Source organism: Ursus arctos, unplaced genomic scaffold (genome assembly GCF_023065955.2).
Source record: "Ursus arctos isolate Adak ecotype North America unplaced genomic scaffold, UrsArc2.0 scaffold_6, whole genome shotgun sequence".
Lineage (NCBI taxonomy): Eukaryota > Metazoa > Chordata > Mammalia > Carnivora > Ursidae > Ursus > Ursus arctos.
In genome coordinates, this window is record NW_026623078.1 from 46,235,835 (window position 1) to 46,263,465 (window position 27,631).

At 35.2% G+C, this 27,631-nt stretch overlaps 1 protein-coding gene across 3 annotated transcripts in view; it reads left to right on the forward strand.

Moving 5' to 3' along the window:
- The window catches only part of TMEM67 (transmembrane protein 67), a 58,402-nt gene that overhangs the window by 14,263 nt on the left and 16,508 nt on the right, over positions 1-27,631 (forward strand). For all 3 annotated transcript variants that reach the window (XR_008957730.1, XM_057307717.1, XM_026495732.4), the window contains 19 exons: positions 1,201-1,294; positions 3,612-3,711; positions 5,226-5,295; positions 5,391-5,465; positions 10,960-11,022; positions 11,881-12,035; positions 12,146-12,254; positions 13,259-13,345; positions 13,625-13,690; positions 15,610-15,766; positions 16,348-16,471; positions 17,768-17,873; positions 20,287-20,343; positions 21,398-21,496; positions 23,483-23,581; positions 23,824-23,910; positions 25,040-25,139; positions 25,230-25,369; positions 27,179-27,319. Coding sequence is in view for 2 of the 3 variants with exons in the window: in XM_057307717.1 (XP_057163700.1) it covers positions 1,201-1,294; positions 3,612-3,711; positions 5,226-5,295; positions 5,391-5,465; positions 10,960-11,022; positions 11,881-12,035; positions 12,146-12,254; positions 13,259-13,345; positions 13,625-13,690; positions 15,610-15,766; positions 16,348-16,471; positions 17,768-17,873; positions 20,287-20,343; positions 21,398-21,496; positions 23,483-23,581; positions 23,824-23,910; positions 25,040-25,139; positions 25,230-25,369; positions 27,179-27,319 (1,929 nt within the window). In the remaining variant the exon portion in view is untranslated. The remainder of the gene's footprint in view (positions 1-1,200; positions 1,295-3,611; positions 3,712-5,225; positions 5,296-5,390; positions 5,466-10,959; positions 11,023-11,880; positions 12,036-12,145; positions 12,255-13,258; positions 13,346-13,624; positions 13,691-15,609; positions 15,767-16,347; positions 16,472-17,767; positions 17,874-20,286; positions 20,344-21,397; positions 21,497-23,482; positions 23,582-23,823; positions 23,911-25,039; positions 25,140-25,229; positions 25,370-27,178; positions 27,320-27,631) is intronic.

The window sequence follows — 27,631 nt, forward strand, 5'->3', positions numbered from 1 at the left end:
CAGGCTCTCTGCTTAGTGGGAAGCTTGCTTCTCCTCCCTCTGCCTGCTGGTCCCCCTCCTTGTGCTAACTCTCTTTCTTTGTGTCAAATAAATATAGTCTTCAAAAAAAAAAATAGAGGAGTCTTTGTGAGGCAGTTCTTTTATAGTACTTTTTCGTCTTATTATCTAGATAAAAAAATTGAATCTTGCAATTTAATAGTTTAAATTACTATTAACTTAATTACTATTAAGTTAATAGTTTAATTTACCAGTTGTCCTAATTTCTGGCTAATTTGATTTAATTTATAAGTTTGATTATTACTTTAATACTTATTTTATACTTTTGGAAATATTGACCATTGCTGAATTATCAATGATAAAAAGCTGCTAATATGAAATGGCTGCAAAGCAAATTTATTTTTCAGTGAAATTACAAAATGATCGTAATTTTTAAATAGTCCTCTATAATGTACTGCCAAATATAAGAGCATTTCTTGATATAGCCAGTCTTTTCAATCAAAATTAAAAATAATTTCTTATTGTTTTGTTATTACCATTTGTTCTCTATTCATTTTGGTTACATCCATATTTGTTTTTGCCCCAGGTTTAGGAAAAACCATATGATATAATAAGTCCAATTTTGAATGATGTCATATTTTATCAAAAACTTTATTAATACAAACAATGGATAGAAAGAAATATCTTTATAATTTAACTTTAACAACTTTATTTACATGTTATTCATATACCATAAAATTCACCCATTTTGAATCATAGCTTAATTTTTAAAAGCTAATGTATTTGGATTAAAAAAATTAGAATATGTTAGAACAGGTAAAACCAAACTATTACTTGGCTATCTGTTGATTAAATCCTATTGAATTTGGTTGTGTTTTATCTTTGTAAATGGAAAAACTGAATGACAGTATTAACTTTGAAAGTAAGGACTCATTTGAACTGAAAATCATGAAGAAGAAAGAACTGTTGCCCAGAGTTAACAGTAGTCAGTTCATAGTGATAATGTATAACTTAATTTTGGAACGTAAGGACAGTTTGGCTATCCAGGAAATTTTTATGTGGCTCATATGTGCATGATTTATTTGAATATTGACTACAAATTATATCCTGTTGTGGCTTTTTGGATTTACATCACCAATTAAGAAGGAGAAATTTAATTTAATATAATTTAATTTAGTTTAGTTTTGTTTTGTTTTAATTTAGAAAGGTGTTACTGAAGATGGCTGGAATTGCATCTCTTGCCCTGGTGGTTTAACTGCAGAAGGAAAATGCCACTGTCCCACTGGCCATATTTTAGGTAAGAAGTAGCTTCTTTATGAAAAAGTAATGAATCTTCACTTATGCTGTTTTTGATAAGGACATTAATCGAAATAGCTAGGTGAACAGTATTTATATTATCCAAAATTTAATGATATTTAAGACAAAAGCAGGCATTGGGAAGAGAATAAAAAGCTCCACCTGATTAAAAAAAATTTTTTCTCAGGACGCCTGGGTGGCTCAGTCATTTAAGTGTCTGCCTTTGGCTCAGGTCGTGTTCCCTGGGGTCCTAGGATCAAGTCCTGCCTTGGTCTCCTTGCTCAGTGGGGAGCCTGCTTCTCCCTCTGCCTGCTACTACCCCTGCTTGTGCTCTTTCTCTCTCTTTCTCTGAAAAGTGAATAAATAAAATCTTAAAAAAAATAAAAAAAACATTCTTTATAATGTATGATTAGATTGATACTTCCTTAAAATAACATGATAAAGTGTATATATGTTTCAGCTCAAAAGCCAACATGATGCTTAATAGGGAGAAATGATAAGCATTTCTATTAATGTTAGGACCCAGATAAAGATGTAAACTGTGCACTTAGGTAAATGAAAGAAATAGGTGGTAGAGTAATTAAAAAGGAGGTAAAAATCATTAAAAATTGGTTTTTGATTTGATTATATGGTTAGAAAACCCAAGGGAATTACTAAAAATTATAAACAATAAAGGGTTTGGATACAAAATTATTTTCCAAAAATTAGTAGCCTTCTTCTATCTAAACAACACTTCTTTAGAATGTATGAAGGAAGAAAAAGATCTCATCTGCAGTAACAACAAAAAGAAAAAAATGCCAAGGCATAAACTTCAGAAGAAATGTATAAGATAAATCGAAGAAACCTTAGAATGCTCCTGCAGGATACAAAAGTAGGCTTTAATAAGTGAATTACATACCATGTTCTTGGAGAGGAAAATTAAATATTACAAAGATGTCAGCTCTTCCAATACCAGTCTATACATTTAATGGATCCCTCATAAATTCTACTAGGATATTGTTTGTCTCTTTTAGAGACTACACAACTAATTCTAAAGCTTTTCTGGAAAAAATGTGAAAAACCAAGAAAATGATGAAAAAGGAGAGAGGAAATAACCCTATCAGGTATTATGCACATTTTATAGCCACTGTAATAACATGTATGGCTGGCATATGGATTACACATACTGATGAATGGAACTTAAAGCAGAGAATCAAAATAGATCCAATTTCAAATGGAATGTGATATGTGATAAAAGTGGCATTTCATGTCAGTGGAGAAAAGACTGTTTAATAGATGGTGTTGCGGAAACTTGGAAAATACTAAGTTGGGTTTCTAACTTATTTCTTAAAGAAAAATTTCAGGTTAATCAAATATTTAAATATTAAATATGATTCTATAAAAGATCATAAAAAATAGGCAAAATTTTTCTAGTCTTGGAATGGAATAGGCCTAAGTATGAGGAGAAACCCAGAACCTACAGAAGGAAACATTGGTATATTTGACTAAATATAAATTCTAAAATATCATATGGTCTTTGACCCATTTTCCCAATGCTGGTCCTCTGTTAATTCCCTTAGCCCTAAAGTAATTGTTATCATTTTGATGTGAGTTCACATACATGTTTGCATGTCTTTTTCCTTCTGGAACCTTTTTTTTTCCTGTTTTTAAAGTATACATTATAGCCATTAGGAAATATAACTATTATTTTTATATAAATGTTTCATACCAAAAATATTGTTCTACAGCATACTTTTTTCAGTTGCCAGCATGATCTATTAGATTACCTCATTTTATTTAATCTACCCCATAGTATTTCATAGGTTGAATATGGCATCATTTTGCTATTGTGAATATTTAGGTTTTCAAACAAGTAATGCTTCAGTAAATACCCTTATACACATGTACGAGTATTTCTGTAGGTTAGGTATCTAAAAATGAAATTGTACTGTTGAAGGGTATGTGAATTTAATTTTAATAGGTGCTGCCAAAAACTCTGTAAGTTGTAGAAACATGTCAGCTGTCTATGAAATTACTTGTTTCTGCATATCCAGGAACATACGGGTAAAAAGTAAAAAAAAAAAAAAAAAAAAGACTTGAGGAAAAAACACTAATTTATTATTATGATTTGGAAAATTAGTTTTTGTATTTTTTTATGTGGGAATGAGGAAGTCTTCACTTTTCTATACCTTGTTTTGGTGGTGTTTGACAAGCCTCTTCTGCAAATCAGGTATTTTGCGAATTATTAGAATAATAATTAAGAGTGGACTCTACAAAGTATAAAGAAGCTTATATGCTGACTTTGAGTTACATCTTAATTTTGTTTCTAAATCGTTTAGTGGAAAGAGATGTTAATGGAACATTGTTGTCCCAAGCAACTTGTAAGCTCTGTGATGAAAATGAAAACTCTTTTACGGTACCAAATGCTTTAGGAAACAGGTAAGCCATATGCTGGGTGCTGACTTTTTAAATATCATCTTACATTTATATGGAATCTGTACCTTTTAAAAATACTTCCTATATCACTTTTCCTCACAATATAGAAGTAGACATTAACACATAAAGAAGCTGAATCCCAGAGAATGAGACTGATTAGAGGTCAGAGCTTGGCTCAGTCTCTTATCAGTTGTTTGACCGTGGTAAGCTTAGTCAGTCTTCTTGTCTTTAGAATGGAGATATACCACCCACTTGATAGACTTTTATCACAGTTCAGAAATGAATATGTGAATTCTTAGCATAGTGCATTAGAATAAATACTTAGTAAAAGGTAGCTGTTTTTGTTTGTTATTATGTAATTTGTACATAATCTATAATATGATGTATAGCATATAAATATTAACTTCTATTTGCAGCATACTTACTATGTGCCAGGAACTGTGTGTTATAATAAAGTTATATAAAAAACATATTAATAAGTAAATGATAATTATAGAACCCAAGAACCCTGATTTATAGCCCTATTCTGTATCACTTCTTGTTTCCCCTTCATGTGTGCGTATGTGCACGCCACACACACACACACACACACACACACACACACACACCCCTGCCTAATTCAAACATAGTATCCCTATTTCAGCTTCTTCTAATTTTTTTAGAGGGCTACATGATGACTTCCCTGTAAGCACAGTTTTCTCTTTAGTTCCCAAGTTTAAAATAGAAAGTATTTGAGTAGCTTCTCCTGGGGATACTTAGTATTGGAGCACTGCTTCTCTTAGGCTGATGTGGGTTGTAGTGTCCAAATAATGACTACTGGGCTGATCCCGAGGCCTCCCTTCCAGTACCACCTCAAGCCTAGTTCTGTGCCATGCCCCATCCCCTCCTACCTGCTTTGTCTTACAAGTAGTGAATACAACAAACTCTTCACTGTCCCCACTACTCTGGTGGATGCTCTTCCTCCCTGTATATCATACATTAATGAAAAATATAAAGTATTTTCCTAAAATAAATAAGGATAATGAGTAGACTTTAACAGTGTTTGTTGTAGGTTTGATGAAGGGATAGATACACATATCTTTTTCAGCATATGTTTCCTTTTTGCTTTGTGACAGACAAAATAAGGAAAGTAGATTTGATAGAACTACATTTGAAAATAGATCGGGTTTTATTTATATGAGTTTTTTGGGCTCTTAATTGAGTGACTGAGCCATCTCTGCTATTCAGTATTATTTTCAGTATTATTTATGTTACACACTTCATGTAGTTTCAGAAGAATGCTGTCCTATTATTGGTTAATATTATTTATTTATTTATTTGTACCTTGCTTTGTAATGGAAGGAGTGGTATAAAACTAATCAAATCAGTGTTAATATTTTTAATTTGTTTACTTTATTACAATTACTTACTTAGCTGAATGAATCTATTCTAATAAGCATTTAGGAAGACAAGTGTATGATGAAATTAGGTCTAGCATAATCCATTAACATTTAAAAATGTTTCTGTTATGTTGACAGATGTGTCCGATGTGAACCAACATTCATCAATACCAGCAGGTCCTGTACATGTTCAGCACCGAACATTTTAGTAAGGCTAATCAAATTAATGAAGTATATATTTGAGAATTAACTTGCTTATACTTTTCCATAAACTGTTTATTTTTTATTTTTTTATTTATGAAGACAGGGGGATTATGTTTCAGCAGCACAGGGAATTTTCCTTCACGTGTAATTTCATCTGCCCGTTATGGAGATCTTGTGAGTATGTTTCAGTTTTTTTGTTCTATTCTTGTTGCATTACTTCCTTTGCTCATTAGTCTGGGACTAAAATGAGAAGCAGTTCTGTGTAAGTATTTTAAAACAGAAATGATCAATCTGAGAAAGATTAACAACTCAGCATTATTATTTATAAGTACAGTTACTTTCTTCTCTACCTTGGCTCATCCTTTTTCATTGATCTCTGAATGTTTAAGCTGGTAAGTTCTTTTATAAATCCTATAAAAATATGCAGCATTATGTGTTAAGAGCACCAGAGACTCTGACTTGAACCCTGGATTTGCCAGTCATTAATTATATATGCTTGGACTTACTTAATATTTCTAATCTTCAGTTTTATTGTCTGTACATTGGACATAGTAATAATACTTACCTCACAGTGCCTGTACATGGTAGTCACTGGAGAAATGAGGGTTATTCGTATCTGGCCAGGTTCCTTATTTTGTACTTGAGAGCATGGAGGTCTAGTTTTAGAGCCTTTGTAAGAGTTGCTGGTCTGACAATGTCTGCTATGTAAAATAGGAAGAAAGTGGATGAATTGGAACTGAAGAGATCATGAATCCAATAGAATAGGAGTTAGATGACTAACTAGGAGTTAGTTAATGAGCACGGAAAATACCCAGTATGCCAGCAGAGTTGGGGTGGACAGACTAGGATCTGGTTGCTCAAATCATCCTCAGATTAGTGAGAGTGATTAGGAGGGATTGGAGGACAACCATGATGAAGGTAGAATCTGGGCTCTTGACGAATAAAGCAAAAATTCCTCTTCTCCAGTATTGTCTTATCAGCGTGATAGGCAAGTACCAAATATTTGCAAAACAACAAAATAAATACTGAGACGGGGGTATAGATATGGAGTTTGGAGATCACCCCAAAATTAGCTCCTTAGCAATAAGATGGATATCTTCTGGAGTGTTCTTCCCCATTCTCAAGTTATAGTGACCTTCTGTATACCATTGTCAAATTTGCAGGGCTTTATTTTTATTTTTTTCTTCTTTTTTCCTTTTTAAAATAATTTTGCCGAAAGTACCAATAAATTTCCTTTTCCTCTTTGTTGTCAGATCAGTCGTATAGAGCTCCCGTCTCTTTTCAGTCTCCGACCTGGAACAGGTCCTTAATCTTTTCCTGCCTTTCATGAACTCAACAGCTTTGAAGGTTATAGGCCTTACAGTCCATAGGATGACCCTTGACTGGGTCATCCAGTTTTTCCTCATAATCACAACATGCTTGGCAGGAAACCACAAAAGATGTCTTGCTTTCCTCAGTGCAGTGTACCATAACAGAAGGCATGCAGCATTCATATGTCCTATCACTGGTGATGCTAACTTTGATCACCTGTTACAAAAGTCACCCATGTCTGCTATAAGGGTACCATTTTTCCCTTTGTAATTGGGATTTTGTGAGGAGAATTCTCAAGATTATGCTTCATCTTCACCAAACATTAACAATAAGTTAAGTAACAGTAAGCTTTAGTCTCCATTGGTGATGCTTGCCTTTATCAACCACTGTTATGAGGTTGCCAAATGTTTCCATCGTCCTTTCTACATTTATTAGTTAACCTTCTACTGTAAGGAAGACTTTCCCCTTCTTGCCATTTATGTATTTATTTGTTTATTAATGTCAGTATAGATTAGTGGGTTCCTTTTTTATTCAGTTGGTTATAATCCAATACTGGATTATTTGTTTTGATGTTCAAATTTTCCTAGATTTAGCCATTGAAGCCCCTTCAGGTTGGCTCCTATGCCTTTTTGATATGTCTCCATCATTTGTTGAGCATTTCTTTTCTTTCTGGCACAAGAAGATTTCCAGATTCATCTTGTACTTTTCCTACCTCATTCCTGGAATCAGCCATTTTTCTAAGAATTTGTGGAGGATAATATTAGAAACCAAGATTACCGCACTTAGTTTTTTCTTTTAGGAGACATAGCTAAAATACACACACACACACACACACACACACACACTTATGTATATATACACATATTTATAACTATTTTTTAATTTTGTATATATATTGAAGTAAATGAGTTCATACTGATACTTTCAGTTCTAGAGCAATTCCTCAGCGTTCCTTCTAACCTTCCCTTTTGACAGATTTTAAGTACCTTCTCTAGTGGTGAGAAATCTGGGTCTCATCCTCACTTAACACGTTTGCTCAGTGTAACGGTCTTTGAACCACACTGCTCTCTTCCATCCACCTCCCCATCCTCCCTTCCTCATACCACTGTGCAGTAGGTCCATTGCAGACTTCTCTGTTAAGAAAAGGTGGACAGAGAAAGGCAATTCCGTTTTTAAAGTTAATCTGATTCAGTTAATGCATTTCATTTAAACGTATCAGTCTTGGACACTGATGCTTTCCTAAGGACAAGTTTAGAAAGCTTGATTTTAAATCATTTTATAACGTGTTGAGACAGGTTCTGTGTATTTGTATGAGACATGCAAACAAATGTAGTTAAGATTATGTGACTCTCTTGGCCCAGTCCTCAGCCTGGCAGGTATAAGAACTCAGTTTTAGCAGTGCACCTAGAGGTCAGTGAGGGCCTAAGGGACCAGTACAAAATAATTAAACCCACAAGAGACTAGATGGATTGATAAACCAGAATGCATGTTTATTAGTTTATGTTGACACTATAATTGGCAGCTAGAGTAAAGTACTTGTATTAACTTGATAATTTACACTCTTCGTAATTAGAAAAGTGTGCTTAGAACATGGCATATCAAATATTTTTTTGAGTAATACAGAATTAGAACATAATTAGTTTTGTATAATTTTATGAGAGGCATTTATACCTGCCAGTCAGTAAAGAATTTCTGTCTACATGAGTCAGTGTCTTCCCATTATCTTTCCCCAAAGATAGTAATAGTGATCTAGCATCTTGGTTTTACGTTTTTCTAAACTTTTATTTTGAAAATTTCAAAATTACGGAAAAGTTAAAAATACAAGACCATGACTGTATATGTCTCTTTCACCTAGGTTAACCAACCGTTCATGTCTTGCTGCATTTGCTTTATCTTTCCATGTGTATATAAAATGCGTGCATACACACCCTTTTTTTTTCTGAGCCACTTGAAAATAAGTTGTAGATGTATGATACTTCACTCCTAAATATTTTGTTATGTAGCTCCTAAGAACAGGGGGTTTTTCCTGGTATCACACCAAAGAAATTTAAAATTAATGTAATAGAATTACCTGATACACTGTTCATTTCCAGATTTTCCCTCTTGTTCCAATAATGTCCTTTATGCCCCCTCCCCCCCACCCCCCACTTTTTGCAGGGGCAGGGGAGGGGAAGCGAGAATCTAAGGATCCATTTAAGGATCCCACACTGCAATCAGTCTTTTAGTTTTCTTTAATCTAGACTCTACTCTGTTTTGCTTTTATGGGTTTTTGTTGTTTTTGCTGTTTTTGCTTTTATGCCATTGGCACGCAGAGTCAAGGCCAACTCTCTTGTAGAGTGTCCCACAATGTGGACTTTTCTGATTGTTTTCTCATGATTAGACTCTGAAACATCTATTTGCAAGACGATGATACAGTGTTGTGTGCAGCCATTGCATCATAACAGAGAGCACATGTTAGGTGGTCCAGTGACTGGTGATGCTAAATTTGATTGCCTGGTCACTGTGGAATCGGCCACTTCTCTTCATTGTAAAGGTACTGTGATTAATAACTTAGTCTGAGATTTTGCTTTGAGACTATGTAAATATCCATTTTAGTGGCCACTGATGAACCAGCCTTGCCTGAATCAAGTTTTAAATTGGTCATTTCAAAATAATTTCACAGTTCTCTTATTCTGTCTACATTTATGAGCTAGCAATCTTCTGTAAAGAGTGCTTTCCTTTCTCTCTGTGCTTTTTTTGTTTTTACTTTTATGTGAACTCATGAAATCTTTTCTTTTTTTTTTTTAAAGATTTTATTTATTTATTTGACAGAGAGCCAGCGAGAGAGGGAACACAAGCAGGGGGAGTGGAAGAGGGAGAAGCAGGCTTCCTGCTGAGCAGGGAGCCTGATGCGGGGCACAATCCCAGAACGTTGGGATCATGACCTGAGCAGAAGGCAGACGCTTAACGACTGAGCCACCCAGGCGCCCCGAACTCATGAAATCTTTGTTTATTCAGTGTGTTATAATGGTTTACTATTATTTTTCTTTTCAAAGCTCAAATTGTCCCAAATTTTGAAATAAGCTCCTGTGTTATTTTGACATGTCTGCATCAGTCCTTTTGCACTTCCTTGGTTTCTCTATACCACGTTCCAGGCTCAACCAATATAATTTTTAATAGCTACCTAACTCTCTTATTAATGCACTGAAATTTATATAGTTGTAGTGCCTTTGAATATTTAAGTTTTCTGTTATTAATAATATTGCTGTCAATGATTTTATGCAAATAAATATGTTTTTCCTTTTGGAGAGATTATTTCCTTAAGATAAATTTCCTAAGTGTTTCTAAATTCCTGGTTTAAAATGTGTAGATATTATTTTATGAAAGGATCATGCAGCTTTAACACTGCCACTAGAATTGTCTGTGGGTTTATTTTGCATGAATTTCCAAGCACCATTGTCTTTGCTTTCCATTTTTTTACTTAAAAAACTAGGTTTTTTTTTAGTGTGATCTTCAATCTTATACACAGATGTGGGTTTTTTTCTTAAAAAGGGAGAATTTTTGCTCCTTAAAGAGATGAAAACAGTGACTTATAATTTTATTTTAGATTTTTTGGTAGCCGTGGTGCCATGTTCCATATAATTTGGCTTTATCTTCTCTGTACATGTCCAGTAAATTACCCTGAATGGTGTTTCTCAGTGTGTCATTTTTTAGCAGGATGTGCACATAAGCTCTAAAGCAGTGGTTCTTAGCCAGAGATTTGTATCTGCAGCTTTTGGAACACATGCATGCCTTGGTTCCTCCTGGAGATTGATTTGGAAAGCAGCCAGGCATTTTCTGTTCTTAGGAAAGCCCACAGGTGATTCTGATGTTCATCGTTGTTTGAGAATCACCAGGTTGGAGATTTTAAATGTTAGTTACTCTGTATATTCCCAATTTCCTGTTGCTGAGAAATCATTCATAAATATTTCTCCTTTATTACTTGCCAATTTAATGCGTATATAATAATCCTAAATCAGCAAATGTTAACAATGAAATACTAAATCGGTATCCAGGTTTTCTTTTTATCTTTTGCCATTTTTTTCTTTGTTTTTTTGTATTACTAAAATGGGCATACTAGTTTTTTTGGATTATAGACATTTGTTTCCTTATATCTTTTGCCTAAGTGACATGATTTTGCAGTACAGTCCGTATTTGTAATAACGGAGTTTGGTTAGAAGTAATTCTTATATTCCCATGAAAACTATTTTCTGATAACATTGAGAAAGTAATAGTACCCATTTCCCATTGGAAAATATGCATATTAATGTTTTCCTAGAAATGTAGGTAAGAAATTTGCATTTGAGCTTAAAACTAAAACTTATCTTTTTGTGAACAGGGCATGTCTTTCACTTCAGAATGGTTTGCAAAGTATTTGCAGTCATCAGCAGCTGCTTGCCGGGTAAGTGTGAATTTTTTAAAAGTAATTTTATTTCATTTTGAAGATTTGTGCCACCGTTTTTTCCCCAGATAATAAAAGTCTTCTAAGTAGGTATGTCTCCTTGGTCATATTCTATGAGAAAAATAAGCCATTTCTAGTGGAAAGAAAATACACAAAATTGAATGTCTTCAAGCTTGTTCAGCTGGAATTGAGTGTTAGGGGAAAGTGATTCATACTATTCATTTAATAAATGTTTATTAATGAACCTACTGTGTGCCAGGCCCTGTTCTCTAATCAGGTTGTATATTTCAGGAAAAGACAGGAAAAAAATCCCTCATGGAATTTTATTCTGAGTAAATGCAGGTGGTTCTAAGTGCTATGAAGACAAAGCAGTATAAAGAACATAGAGAGTGGAAGGAGGTGGCTATGGCGAGGACCTGGAGTTTACTGCAAGGGGATAGAAGGATTTTATGCAAAGGAAAATATGATTGAACTCCAGGTTTTGAAAGGATCACCAGCATGGAGAGGAGATTGGGCAGAAGCAGGGAGATCAGTCAGCAGAGTATTAACAGCAATCCGAGTGAAAGATGGTGGACCCATAGCCAAGAGTGGTAGCATGGAAATGAGAGAAGTTCAGTTTCTAGATATACGGTGAAGATTGAGCCAACAGGATTTACTGAGGAGTTGGGTATGGGAAGGGAAAGGAAGAAGATCACTGCAATGTTTGATTTGAATAACTATAAAAACAGAGTTGCCTCTTCCTGATAGGGAAAACTGAGATGTTTGAGAGGCAAACTCAACAAATTAGTTTTCTTTCAAATATAGTTATTAAAGTTATTAAAGTCCATGTTACATTTCTTTGCCATGGTTTTCTTGTAGGTATATGCCAATCTAACATCTTGCCAAGCTCTCGGAAATATATGTGTGATGAACATGAATTCTTTTGACTCTACCACTTTTGATGCATGCCGACTGTTTCAGTTTATCTTTGAAAATACTGCTGGACTGCGCACTGTGCATTCCATTTCATTTTGGTAAAGATATCCTGATTGATGAACTGTCATTTTAACCAAATTCAGTGCAGTTACTTTCACAAGTATTAATATTGGTACCCCATTACTAAAACAACTGTAATTGTTTACAGGAGAGAGAATCTTCCATGGCTGTTCTATGGAGACCAGCTAGGATTAGCACCGCAAGTACTCAGTACCACACCTCTTCCTACAAATTTCAGTTTTAAAGGGGAAAACCAGGTATAAATCACTAGATTATTGAAGAATAACTGTATTTCGATTTACAATTTTAAAAGGTAGTAAGAATGTTATTAGTCATAATTCTTGATTCTTTAGGTTGTTTCTAAATATTTGATTACTAAACTAAACCCTAAATATCAGCTGCTTATAGGAATTAAACAATATAGTATTTAGCAGTCTTACCTGAGTCTATGGATACCTCTGGATTATGTGGTTGTGGTGGCAAGTAGCAGTCGTGGGACTGGGAAGGTAGTTTATATCACCAAATGCCAGGCAGACTCAGTCCTTCTGTATTTTTGCATTTTTTTTAAAGATTTTATTTATTTATTTATTTATTTATTTATTTATTTATTTATTTGATAGAACAGGAGAGCACAAGCAGGGGGAGCAGCAGAGGGAGAGGGAAAAGCAGGCCCCCTGATGGAGGCTCCCTGTTTAGCAGGGAGCCTGATGCGGGGCTTGATCCCAGAACCCTGGGATCATGACCCCAGCCAAAGGCAGTCACTTAACCAACTGAGCCACCCAGGCGCCCCTGTATCTCTGCATTTTTAAGAAGTGCTTCCAAAGGTTGATTGGGACTCTGTGCCATTCCTTAGCACTTCACAGATCCAAGTTTTTACCTTCAGCTTTTTGACCTTCTAGAATGTTGGAATAGATTATTCTCCCTCCTGTTAACTCCCTAACTCTTCTATACATGTGCATGCGTGTACACACACGTACACACACACATACACACTCTTAACAGGTTTGAAAGGAGGTTATCTGTCACTAGCATTGCCTCTCAATTCTGGAATAATAGTTTTAATGCAAAAAAACCAGTTCATTTATTTTAGGTGTGTTTAATCATAAAGATACTTATATTAATTTTGCTTCAAAGTAAAAGTAGTTGAATATTTGATCTTTGGGAAAAGAAAGGATCAGTCAACAATGAATGTTTCTTTATAGAATATTGCCTTGCTTCTAGAGTATGTGACATTATTTTGTTCTTGTTTTTATTTGATCAGAATAGAAAACTGAAGTTTGTTGCTGCTTCCTATGATGTAAGAGGAAATTTTCTCAAGTGGCAAACTTTAGAAGGAGGTGTTTTACAGGTGAGCATGCTTCTAGTTAAAGAATTACTAATATGCCTCGTTTTTGCCTCAGGCTAAAAACGAGGAAAAGACTAGATATTTTCTAGATTAGAGCATCACTTGCTTGCTACAATTGATTTTTTTCTTGTGCTTTAAATGGGAATTTCTTAAAACTACTTTAAGTAGTATTATGTAAAGCATATGTTATGTCGGAGTTTAAGAACTCTTAATGACTTAATGACTAATTAGCAAAGAAAACATCATTCTGAAATATTTATCAATTGTATTCTTGTGCTATAGCTTTGTCCAGACACAGAGACAAGACTGAATGCTGCTTATTCTTTTGGAACAACCTATCAACAAAATGTAAGTTTCAACTATACTAGTCTATATCTTATCTTCATTTTTCACATCAACAATCATTGGAATGATCTTTGAATTTTCAAAACGTTTTTAATAGTAATGAATAATTTCACTGTTAAAATTTTTTATTATTTGAGTGCAGAAAATCTTACCTTGTTATCTATAGAGTTTAAACATCATATAATGTAAGATTTTCATAATTATTGTTTATTTACTCTTAGGCATATAAGTTTTAAAAATAATATTTATTTCTGAGCATCTTATTTATTTTTTAAGATTTTATTTATTTATTTGAGAGAGAGAGCGTGAGAGAGAGAGAGAGAGAGATCACAAGCAGGCGGGAGGGGTAGAGGGTGAAACAGACTGTCTGCTGAGCAGGGAGCCCAGCTCGGGACTCGATCCCAGCACCCTGAGATCGATCTGAGCTGAAGGCAGATGCTTAACCGACTGAGCCACCCAGGTGCCCTATTCCTGAGCGTTTTAGAATAAAGAGAAAATATTATTTTTAGTGACTAATAAAAATGTTACTCTCTCCTCTCTCTACCGCTCCTCCCTAGCTAATAAGTAAAAATGCTTCTTTTTCTCTTTCCATATTTTTTTTCCCTTCTTCCCTCCCTGACCTTCCTTCCTATGGAAACCCATTTTTGAAATTACAGTATGGTACAAAGGAATATTATGAACCATTAAACTTTTGAAAGCCATTCACTTGTCTACAAAAATACTTCTTGATAAAATGCATATACACACACACCATAGAACAAAACCGTGATTTCTGTTTTGTTAAAACTACAATGAAAAGTGTCATCATGGAAACCAGATTGGAAGACAATAAACATTTTTAACAGTGGTTATCTCTGGATGGTGGGATTACAAGTGATTTATTTATTCATTTTTTATATTTTCTAAATCCTTTATCATGAACATGAATTTACTTTTATTATCATAAATGACTTATATGTTATTTTAAAAAGAAAAAAGGAATAATATGTGTTTACCATGACCCAGGAGAATCAACCCTGGTTAAATGCCTGCTCCTAGATGTTCAGCATTTTATCCTTGTTATCTCCTTTGATCTGCGAAATAACTGTGAGATACATATCATTACCTGTGATTCAGAGATGAGGAGATGGTGCTTAGTGAGATTAGGTAATTGACTTAAGATCTTGCCTCAGGTAAATTGTGGAACCAGTGTTCTATTAGGCTTCAAATCCCTAGTTTTTCCATTGATCCTGGCTGCCTCTGAAGTAGTTCACAGGCTACTAGAGAAAACAGCTATATAGACAAAAAATTGCAAAGAATGTGGAATGTGGTGTGTACAAGGTATCATATTGATACAGAAGAGTCATCAGCAATTCCTGGGGAAGTACTAAAAGGCTTCTCAGAATGAGTGACATTTGGTCTTATAGAACGAATATGAGTTTACCAGGGAAACACAGTGGGGAAGGGAATGTCAGGCAGGAACATTTGCAATGTCAGAGAGACATAGAATAGCATAGTGTATTTAGGAACTGCAAGTATGAATGGACCATAGACTGGCAGAGAGCAGTGGGAGATAAACCTGACTCTGTTAAGGGAAGCCGAATCATAGACAACATTATACATCAGGAGAAAGAATTCAGACCTCCTCCCGTAGGACAGTAGTTTTTTAAACTTTTTTACTGATGTACACTTAATGTTGAGAATGAAGGGATACCCTCTCCAGCTGTGTTGTAGGACAAGAACCAGGCAGTTTTTTACTCTTAGTTTTTTCAGCCCTTAAAAAGAATCATGTTTACAGTATTCATGTTTTGGAAGGTACATGGAAATAAATATAAAAAAGATAGTTTAAAGATGTTTTATTTTACAAAATTAAAAAACACTTGAAAAGATACTAAATATGCTTTCTAATTTTCAGTGCTTTTATTTTTTATTTTATTTTCCAGTGTGAGATATCTCTATCTAAGATCTTAACCGACTTTCCCACTCCTATATTTTATGATGTGTACCTTCAATATACTGATGAAAATCAACACCAATATATTTGGGCTGTGCCTGTGTTAAACCTAAATCTTCAATACAATAAAATATTTGTGAACCAAGGTAAGACATCTGTACACGCTTTCTCTGAGCTAAAAACCAATAAAGAAGCCAACCAACATGATAATTTAGTAAATCATGGGTTATAAAAAACGGCATGCATTTTATCTCATTGTATGGTCTTATGTAGTCTGCCAAAAAGTAAAACAATAAGACTGCTGGTATATTTAGACATTTTCATCAAACGTGTCAGGCTTATTGTTAAGAAATTAATATTATTGCTTAAGTATAAGCTGAGAAAAATTAGTAGAACTGTAAATTGGAGCTGCGCTTCTTCAGGCTGTTCTCAAGCTGCTTTTCCGATAAATTCATTTATTTTGTTCTCGTATCATAAAATCCTTCTTATTAGGTAATTTGCAGGGAAAATATCTTCTAAAAACTCAGAAGATAATCAAGGGAGGTAGGAAAAGCTATTACCAGGAATTTCTTACAGCAATAGTTGTTTGTGCAGCCATCTTATCTAAAACAGAATGTACTAATTTTGTGTTTTAAATTTATTCAGTAAACTTCTCGAGAGCCATCTTGAACAACTTGAAGGTATTTTTTTAATGCCATCTTTTTTTTCTTTCTTTTTATGATAATAGACAGTAGCTCTAGCAAGTGGCTTCTGACTCGGCGCATTTTCTTAGTAGATGCGCTAAGTGGACGAGAAAATGACTTAGGAAGTCAGCCAAGATTAATTCGAATTGCTACCCAAATATCACTGAGGTAAACAAACATCTGTTGTACTAAATTAAGTTTGGAGTGCACGGAAAAAAGTTATAATGAAAGTGTTTACTAGTAAATCTGAGGAAAACAGTAAGGACAACTGAATTGGAACAACACGTAAGGTTTTTTAGATACCTGTGTAGATTGGTATACACCAGTAGAAGTGAGGAGCTCCAAGGGAAGAATTATGAGAAGAACCTGAGGAGTTTTGTCTGAATTCACACTCTGGCCCTGCTGAATTAGAATGGGTTGAGAGGTGGAGGGGAGTTGAATGGCAGTGGTCTGAAATGGGAATGTTAGAAAGAGCCTGCCCAGTGTTTGCAGTGGGTAGTCCTCCTTTGTGTTTTCACCTCCGTTCATGGCTTACTGGTCTAGGTTGGCCCAGATTAACTGTCAGCGCCTCCCTCTTCTTAGGAAATCCTAACGATGACCCCACCTTAACACAGTGCCAGGCAGCTCTTGTTTGTTTTCAGTGTGAGATTATTACCTCTAGATCATAACCGACTTTCCCACTCCAGTATTTTTTGATGTGTACCTTGAGCACTGGTGAAAATCCACACCATCATCTTACATGAGTCTGGCACTTTGAAGCACTTCAATATACCTTTTTTCCATTGTTATTTCATTTTGATTTTCATATCAGTCTTATGGGGTATAAGCAGTACAGAAGCTTTATTGTATGTCATGCTGAAGTCCCAAATGTACTGTTTTTAGCATTCCCTCAATTTACTAATGTAGTGCCACTAGTAAAAATGAAATTGGACCTAGTCAGGTCTGACTCGATCATGGTGGAACCATGCTGGTCCCTAGTGTTTGGCACTTTCCTTTTTTATTTACAGATTATACCCATGCATTGAATTCAGCAAAATACACTCCACTATGTGCCATAAACAGTACTAGACGTGACACACATTATTTTAAGAATTCACCTTTCTCTTTTGAAAATCGGGATGTTACCCGCCTTTTTCTAGGCTTTAACACTTCACTTTTGACTAGTCCTCAGAGATGGTTCACAGTACTTCAGTGATTTCATTTGTAAACTTCATAAGACCTAGATCAAGAAGAGTTTCTAATTTGTCTCAGGTGGTATATTTTAATATTAAAGTTTTGACTACTTAAGATAGCTTGTGTTGGTACCATTAGTTTGGTATGGTATGTTTGACCTTCCCTAGTCCTTATTAACTGGTTGGTTCTGAGATCGCCAAGACTGTCCATATTAAAACAAAACAATAAGTTAACTGTATGTTTAAGGACTTAAATATATTTATAACTAGAAATGTATTTTCTCATAAACAGCATCCACCTTGTACCCAACACAAAAAATGGAAACATTTACCCTCCTTTAATTACCATCGCGTACAGTGACATTGATATCACAGATCCCAACAGCCAGTCTGTGAAGGTGAGTCCCATGCTGGTCAGTGCCTCTGTATGTGTTAAATAATACTGGTGCTGTTTACGTTATGTTCAAAGGCTATTAGTCCTTTTTCAAGTTTTAAATAAACACTGCACTTAATATAATCAAGTCTTAATTACTTTTTACTAGTAATGATAAAGGTGAGTTCTTGTGGATCCTTCAGGTAAAAAACAAGAATTAAGTCACAGCAGTCAGGCATCCCTATTCGGGTATGCTGAGATATGCAGTGTCTGCCCTTGTCCTCTTTCTTTGGTCAACTTGCTTGCACTAAGGTTTTGTTTCCTTGGTTAATTAAACCAGAAACTCAAACTTTCAGCAGGCACGAGTGGTCTCTTCTCACCAGGCTTACTCACTTCAACAGGTAGAAAGAGTTCAAATTATCTGTAGTTTATAACTAGTGCTAAGGTGAAGTAGAGAATACTGTTTGGACCTGCAGCCACGTGGACATCCTGCTGCTTCTCCAACTCAACGTTAAGTGCAGAACTAAAGGCCTCCCTTGCCTGGGAAGTCCTGTATGGAGGAGGGACCTTGTACACCCTGCAGATGGGCCACACCAAAGGGAATGAGCCTGGAAAAGGCTGAGCACACATGCTGAATTTCTTCTCCCAACCTCACCAGTCAGATAAAGCCTCTCTCCTTTGAGGGAGGGGTTCATGACAGAGGGATAGAGATCAAAACCAGAGGTAATCTTTCTATACTTTTTCCTCAGAGAGATTAAATGGATATTCCCTTCCCTCTCTGGAAACGTGAGAGATGTTTAAGCATTCCCTACCTCCAAACCTCGCTAATAGCTTTTAATTTCCACTATTTTACTTTTCTAAATTTTAATGTTCTAGTTCCTACAGCCAGTACTTTTGGCTTCTCTGTTGTGCTTGATTGTACTCAGCTGCTGCTGGAATCAGGCTTTCATGAAGCAAAGGTAGGCAGGTAGGATGACTGTTCTCTAAAAGATTTTACATCCTCATCTGTGTGACCTAATTGGATGTTAAAATTAGTTTCCATTGCCCGAGCTTTTATGCACCGTAATAGGAGAATAGGAAAATCTAGAAACGGGCTTAGTAACAACAAAAGATTGGCTGGTTTAAAATTTCCCAGGTAACCGAGAGTATATTTATTTTAAGGTAAAACACTTCTGGGTCTTTTCTTTAACTATTTTTGTTGTTGCTGTTGAAAATATTCCAATGGTTTGGGGCGCCTGGGTGGCTCAGTTGTTGGGCGTCTGCCTTTGGCTCAGGGCGTGATCCCGGCATTCTGGGATCGAGCCCCACATCAGGCTCTTCCGCTGGGAGCCTGCTTCTTCCTCTCCCATTCCCCCTGCTTGTGGTCCCTCTCTCGCTGGCTATCTTTCTCTCTGTCAAATAAATAAATAAAATCTTAAAAAAAAAATATTCCAATGGTGGTCTTGATAAATTGGAAAATAATAGATGGAAAAGGAATTGAGAGAGTCATGAAACAATACTGATGAAGTCCACCTCAGATTCATTCTAAGTGTAGAATGTACAGTTCTTTCATCATTTCTTAATTTTCTATGACAGTTGTTGTAAAAGTTCTACATTAATTAAGCATTCACCTACATCTCTGCTCTCTCACCAACAGCAAATAACTTTCCCTCATATTTTCTGAGCAGATCAAGACCATCCTTCAAATTTCCCCTCGGATGAATTCCCTCAGATTTCCTCTTTAATACTTATCTCTGTTTCATTATCCTTCCGTCTCTTGTTCTGATTTTTAAGAACAAAGGGCCCTTCTTCTTTTCTTAAATTAATCTTCTACCTGTGCTTGTTTGTAGTACTTTCTCCAGTATCGTATCCTGTTTCATCCCTAATGCCTTTGTCAGCCAGCTCCTCTTCTCGTCCCTTTCCTTTGCTGATAACAACCATCAAGTTGTCCCATCTTAAAAACAAAGTAAAACAACCAAACAATAAAATCTTTTCTCAGTGCTGCCAGCTTTTTAGCTTGCTATTGTGTATCTTTCTTTGATTTCCCAACCGTTTACTCTTCATCATTTGCAGTCTGGCTCTAGTCATTTTGCTTCTTTGAAAACCTCTTAGAGTGTGATTGTTGAGCCAGTTGTTAAATTCTTGATACACAAGATTAGTCACATTCCTCAGTTATAGAAACCTATCAGAAAATGAAATATCATTAGCCTGCCTGCTGTTAATGAACCTAAACGAGTTTGTAATGAACCCCTCTTTCTTTAATGTGTGTTCAAAAGGGATATTCAAAGCATCATGAATAATCCCTCAAAGTATTTCCATTTATGTATAAATAAGGGTCAACTCTAGTAATATTGATAGATTAAAAGTATGGCATTTATACATAAATACATCTTTATGGTAAAAGTAGCTTTGTGTTATATAATTTCAGTATGGCTAATTTACTTCCTTTTAAATATCAGGTTTCTTTCTCGGTCAGTTATGAAATGAATCAAGGAGAAGCACAAGTCCAGACAGATGTAAGTTTATTTTAACTTGTTAAAATATTTACGATATATTTCTTAATTAAAAATGTTTAGATATACAGAATTGTCAAAATAGTTCTGCCGGGTTTCCTTCACCCAGCCTCCCCTAATGTTAACATCTTATATAACAATAGTGCAATGTTCACAATAAGGAAAATGATACTGATGTAATCCTGTTAACTGATGTACATACTGTGAATTTCACAAGTTTTTTCACTATCCTTTTTCTGTTTTAGGACCCAATCCAAGGTCGCATATTGCTTTTCGTGGTCATGTCTCCTTAGTCTCCTTTAATCTGTGACAGTTGCTCAGTCTTTCTCTTTCTTTCAGAACCACATCCTACACTTTTGAAGAGTACTGGTCAATTATTTTGGCCTTCAATTGGGTTTATCTGATGTTTTCACATAATTAAATCAAGGTCATGTAGTTTTGACACAGATACCACCAATATGTTGTGCCCTTCTCGGTGCATCATATCAGAAGGTACATGGTGTCAGGATGTCTTATTACTAATGATATTAACTTGGATCATATGCCTAAGGTGGTGTCTGTGGAGTTCTCCACTGTATTTTTCCATTTGTAATTAAGTATCTTGTGGGGAGATACTTTGAGAGGATGCAAATATTCTGCTTCCTGTTATCCTTTTGGTCTATAATTTTAGTATCCAGTGATGATTCTTGTCTATAAAAAGTATTACTGTAACATTGGCCTGATAATGATTTTTCTATTTCTATCATTTCTTCTGTATTTGTTAAATGGCATTCTATAAGTAGTTGTCCTTTTGCCCACATAGATTTATTTATTCAATTATTTCTTTAAATCAGTATGGACTCCTGGATATTTATTTTAGTCTAGTGATTATAATTCATTACTATGTATCTTCTTGCTCAATTGTCCTAGATTTAGCCATTGGGAGTTCCTTCAACTTGGCCCCTATGTCATCTCAACACACCCTCCACCATTTTTTGAGCACATCTTTATCCTCTATTTGTGTGTTTGAACGTTGATGAGGGAAATTACATATATTCCAAAATGTTCTTTTTTCTAGATTGCTTTGGGTGTTTTGGGTGGGCTGGCTGTTTTGTCATCTCTTCTGAAGACAGCAGGGTGGAAGAGGCGCATTGGGAGTCCCATGATTGATTTACAGGTATGGCGTCAGGAGTTTTTAAAGTGTATTTTCATCTTTGACTACTTTGTATCCTTCTTTTAAGATACAGCTGGGGAACCAGTAAAAAATTGCCTTAAGTTTCTCTGGGGTATATAACTAGGAGAGTTATATGCACACCTTATTCCCCTCCCACGTTGCCGAATGCCAGTCTGCACCCCCACCAGCAGTGCTGTTCTGGTTTCCACACATCCTCACCAACGCCTGATATTTTTCCAGCCTTTCCATTTTTTGCCAATCTGGCAGTATAAGTAGTACATCATTGTTGGTTTCATTTTCATTTCTCTGCTTTTCATATGCTTTATTAATCATTTGGGTTTCCCCTTCTGTAAACTGTCTGTTTATACCCCTTGCAAATTTTTCTATTAGGTTTCCAGTTTCTCTTGTTTATTTAAAGGATTTTTTTGTGTTTTCTAAATATGAATCCCTTTTTGGTTTTTGATGTTAAAATATCTCCTCCAAATATGACCCATCTGTTATTTTTATCTATGTGTTACTTTGTTTAACAGAAACTCTAAATTTTGATATTGTCACATCTGATTAGTTTTTCATATCCGTCTAGAATATTTTTTAGGAAAACCTTCCCAATCTCAAGATCACAAAGATATCCTCCCAGGTTTTATTCTATTAACTTTATAGTTTTACTTCTCATATAATCTTTTTTAAATTGATCTTTGTTTTTATTTTTATCTAACATTTATTGAATATATGCTGTATGCTAGGCACTTTTTAAAGCTTTATTTATATAATTTAATCCTCACAATAGCTCTGTGAAATTAGATACTATTATTATCATTCTGATTTTACACAGAATGAAATTAAGGCAGAAGTAAAATAAACTTTCTACTCATTTAAATTTTTTTAATATATTTTTTTAAAGATTTATTTATTTGAGAGAGAGAGAGAGAGAGAGCATGCAGTGGGAAGGTCAGAGGGAGAGACTCTCTAAGCAGACTCCCTCTGAGCGTGGAGCCTGATGTGGGGCTTGATCTCATGACCCATGAGATCATGACTTGAGCCGAAACCAAGAGTTGGACGCTTAACTGAGCCACCTGGGCACCCCTCTACTCATTTAATTTTTACAAATCACTAATAGATGCTATTTATTTCCATTTTGCTGATGAAGAACATGAGAAAGGCAACGTAGTAACTTGTTTGTACTGGAATATCTTCCTAACACCAAAGCCAGTGTGCCAAGGAATCGGAGGGAGGTGGGGCTTGGTTTACTGTTCGAAATAGAAAGAAAGGCTTCCCAGAGAAGTGAACTTTAGGCTGGGTTGGGTTATCTGTGCATTCCACAACTAGTTACTGAGGACCTGCTTTCTGATTGCCAAGAACACTCCCAGGTGCTGGGGGATGTGATAGTGAGCAAAGACAGATCTGGTCTCTATTGTCAGAGCTCATGAGAGTTTGCCTATCATAAAGAAGAAGAAAAGAATATTTGATGAAACAATAAACAATGCCCCTTTCATTCCACAAAATAATTGAAATGCAAGTTAACCATGGAGTAAGTGGTTGGAACTGGCAGATGAGGCTAAAAAGTCCATTTTGTGGTTCTGAAGGACCGTGTGTGTCTGGAATTTATACTCTAGTGAAGAGTCACTGTACATTTTTAGGAAAGGGAATGACACAATCCAATTTACATTTTAGAAAACTAACTCTGGTGGTAGTATGAAGGACTGATTGGGGTGGAGGGCTCCAAACTAGAAAAGAATTAGGAAGCAGTGTAACTTTCTTAGATGGTGAAAGATGAGAAGGGTTGGGTAGGACAGGTGCTTTTGGGAATAGTGAAAGGTACAGCTCCAAAGGAATCCAGGAGGTGGCCACAGTTGGTCTTTATAACTGAGTGATCCATAGATACATGAAACAAGGCTTCAAGCTTGAGAAACTGGGTAGAGAATATGTTACTGAAAGTGGTAGTATCAATAGATTGAGTATAACAACTGTAACTCTCTTTTTAAATTGCAGACGGTTATGAAATTCTTGGTGTACTATGCTGGTGATCTGGCCAATGTTTTCTTTATCATCACTGTGGGAACAGGTCTTTATTGGCTTATTTTCTTCAAAGTAAGTGAGTTCCTGAGTTTAACCTAAATGTTCATACCTGAATAACTGGTAAACTGTCTTTATAAAGGAACTGTTTTTATTTGGGGGTATTTCTGATCAAGAGTATTGAGGCAAGTGCTTAACCACCATTTCTTGAATGTGCTGTTTATTATCACCTTCCTTTTCTATGTTTCTTCGGTTTATAAATTGTGCTTATTAAAAACCTTGTGTGGTCATATTTAACAGTGTAATTTTTATCATAGGCACAGAAATCTATCTCTGTTTTGCTACCAGTGCCAGCTCAGGAAGAACGTCTTGTTACTTATGTGGGATGTGCTTTTGCTCTGAAGGTAAGTTTCAATAAGCTCGTAAGTCTTTAAAATTAAAATGCTTTCAAAATCTTTGGTGTAAAATTTGGTTTGATTTTAAAAGGAAGCATGAATTATTTTATTTTACCAAGCATGTCTACCTTTATAATAGATAGTTCATTCTGAAAATCTAGCTTAAATAATTTTCCTAAGAAGCCATAAGAAGTATTTTTGGATTAATACAAGTTATAGCTAATTTGATAAAGTGATAATTCATTATATGACTTTCTTTTTTAAAGTCTAATGATGCATTCACAATGGGATAAAATGGCTTTGGGCATGAATTTTATCTCTTTAGTGAACAGTAAAAGGTACCACCCTGAATAACATGCTGAATTTGTCTCAGAATTTGTTTTCTCAGTCTCCATATTCCTTTCCTCCTCCTCTCATGGCATCCCATCTCCCTATTTCATTTTTCTGTCACTGTATGTGAAGCTCCTTAACATGCCCCTGGTAGATCTCATCCCATGGTGCTGTGATTATTCAGTATCTGCTTTTCCCACTGATCTATGAGCTCTTTGAAGGGAGGAATCATCATATACTTACACACACTTTTAGCCTTTGATGAATAATGCATCTACCAGGAAGAACACCCTAGATTAAACATATTCCTTCTGTTAAATGAAAAAGATGTGTTTCAACAACACATTTTTAAAAATTAAATATCTCGATACCAGGAATAGAAAAAAAGATAGTGAAGGCATCTTAAAGCTTTAATTAAAGCAGCAAATTATAGTTGAAAAATACCTTTACTTATAAAGAAATCAGATGGTCTCGAAAATAAAGTATGCTTTTGGAAACCTTGGGAAAGAGAAGTATGACCCTTATATGAAGAAGAGGTAGGATGTTTACTTTTTTCATATCCCTATTTTAAGGAAAGACAGAAGAAGGGAAGGCAAATTAATGTGTATGAAACTTTTGTGACTTTGGTGATTCCGTGTTGTTTGATGAGCTTCTAGTGACCCCCTAATGATACTATAACTTTATTTGTCATTTGTGAAAATTGTATGTTCTTGTGATTACAGTATATTTGTTTCTTAAAAAAATCATTATTGTTTTCATAAGCAGGCTTAATGTGGATACTTTCAAGTGTTTTGCTTGTCATTTTCAGGCTCTGCAATTCTTGCATAAGCTTATATCCCAGATTACCATAGATATATTCTTTATTGATTGGGAGCGACCTAAAGGAAAGGTTCTTAAAGCTGTTGAAGGTAACTGAAATAACCATTGTACCAAAATTGTTTTGCTACTTTTTCAGAACAAAGATGAAACGCTTTTCCTTATTTTATCTCTCTGACCAGGTGAGGGTGGTGTTCGGAGTGCCACGGTTCCTGTGAGCATATGGAGAACGTATTTTGTAGCAAATGAATGGAATGAAATTCAGACTGTGAGAAAAATTAATCCACTCTTTCAAATACTTACTGTCCTCTTTTTTTTGGAGGTATAAACTTTTGTAATTGTGTGCAACTTCTGTGTACCTCATAAATATTAATTTCACATAATTCCACCTACATTTTCACATCAGTGGAAGAGTTTTCTAAAGAGTTTTCTGAAGTTATCAAGCTGTTACAAAGAGTGGCTTTAAAAATTGTGTTAAAATACACATAATATGAAATTTACCATCTTAACCATTTTTAAGTATGCAGTTCAATCCTGTTAGGTACATTCACATTGTTGTCCACCGACTCCTAGAACTCTTTTCCTTTGCACAACTGAAACTCTGTACCCATTAAACAACGTCCCATTCCCCCTTCCTGGCCCCTGGCAATTACTGCCATTCTACTCTGTCTCTTTCCGTTTGACTACTCTAGGTAAGGAATGGCTTTTAAACTACTGATTTGTATCAAAATCCCCTGGGAAACATTTGTAAGCTGCTATGCCTGGCCTCACCACTAGAGATTATGTTTGATTCAGTAGCTCTGAGGTGAGCCTAGTTATCTATGTTTTGAAAAAACTCCCTCCCTTTCTAATTTACATTCTTATTAGAATTAGATTTCTGTATTAGAACCACTATTATAGGTGAAATTTTTCAACAGATTATCACTGAACGCCTACTGTGGACTATATTCAGTGCTAAGAGCTGGAGCTATCTATAGCTGAACTATGCACAGAGAATGGGTACATGCTTATGATACCTTTACAGTTATCTCCCAGAGCTGGCTGGTACTATTAAAGGAAGTATTCTGTACTGAATATAAGCCTGAACTATGAAAACCGTTTATGTGCGGAATAACTTTTCTTAGGAATTGGCTGCTTATATAAAGTTAGATATGAATTATTAACTCTTATGTCTATCTTCCATTTTCCTTCTTTTCTTCCTTTCTCCGTCCTTTCCCTTTCTTTCCTTTTTTAAAGCAAAGAGAAGAATATGTGTGTCTCCAAGGCATATGAACAATTTTTCAAAAATTCGTTTATAGGATTGTTCATTAAGAGTGTTTTATAGAGGGGCACCTGGGTAGTGCAGTCATTAAGCGGCTGCCTTCAGCTCGGCGTGATCCCAGTGTTCTGGGATCGAGCCCCGCATCAGGCTCCTCTGCGGGGAGTGTGCTTCTTCCTCTCCCACTCCGCCTGCTTGTGTTCCCTCTGTGGCTGGCTGTCTCTCTGTCAAATAAATAAGCAAAATCTTTAAAAAAAAAAAAAAAGTTTTATAGAGCTTTAAAAGGTGTCATATGAAAAATAATTTTTTAGTTAAGCACATTTGGGAAACACTGGATTCAATAAAGTCATGTCGATTTCTTCAGTGTAAAACTTCCCAGAGCCTTTATTCTAAGAGAGTGGAAGGCGTGACCATGAGTATAACGTACAGACCACACTTATTTAACCATGGCTTCCTTTTATCAAAGAAGGTACCTTCCTTAAAAGACATTTTGGAAAATACTGTTTAAAAGTATAAAAAGGTATTTTGCATAGTGCCTGGCATATGTTAAAAGTGTGTGAAATGCTGGTTGTTCATTGGTAGTTTACTAAAGAAAGTTTTATTCTTTTGACAAATTTTTGCGTTTTGTTAGTGTATATAATAATAAGGTTATATTTGGCCTTTAGTCATACTGAAGAGAATTCCAAATAAACTAAATATTTTGCTTTATAATTAAAAATACTGGATAATATTTTACCAAGATTTTGTCCTGTTTATATAAACTTTTATAAATATTTTCGATTTTAAGGGAAGAAATAGGGAGGAGTGTCTCATTTTCAGAGTAGAGCTATTTTCTTTATTTATGTCTGTTTAAATTTTGCCTTTTTACTCCAGGTTGTGGGATTCAAGAACTTAGCATTAATGGACTCATCCTCTAGTCTTTCCAGAAGCCCACCTAGCTACATAGCTCCTTACAGCCGCATTTTGAGATATGCGGTATCTACTGCTCTTTGGCTCGTCATTGGAATTATACAGGTAACAACAGATTATACTTTTCAGCAACATTGCCCTTCTATATTTAAAATTATGTTTAATACTAATTATCTTCAAATATTGACCACACCCTGGTTTATACAGCAGAAAGAAGGTAATGGCGAGAACAACAATAATAGCTAATAGCTAATTCTTACCTAGTGTTATAATCTAGGCACTGTGTTAATTAATTGCATTGCACATATTAACTTGATCTTTACAGTAGCCCTCAGAGATAGGTTCAATTAGTATCCTCATTTTAAGGATGAGGACACTGGGGCACAGAAATGCTAAATAGTTTGCTAAGGTCATGCA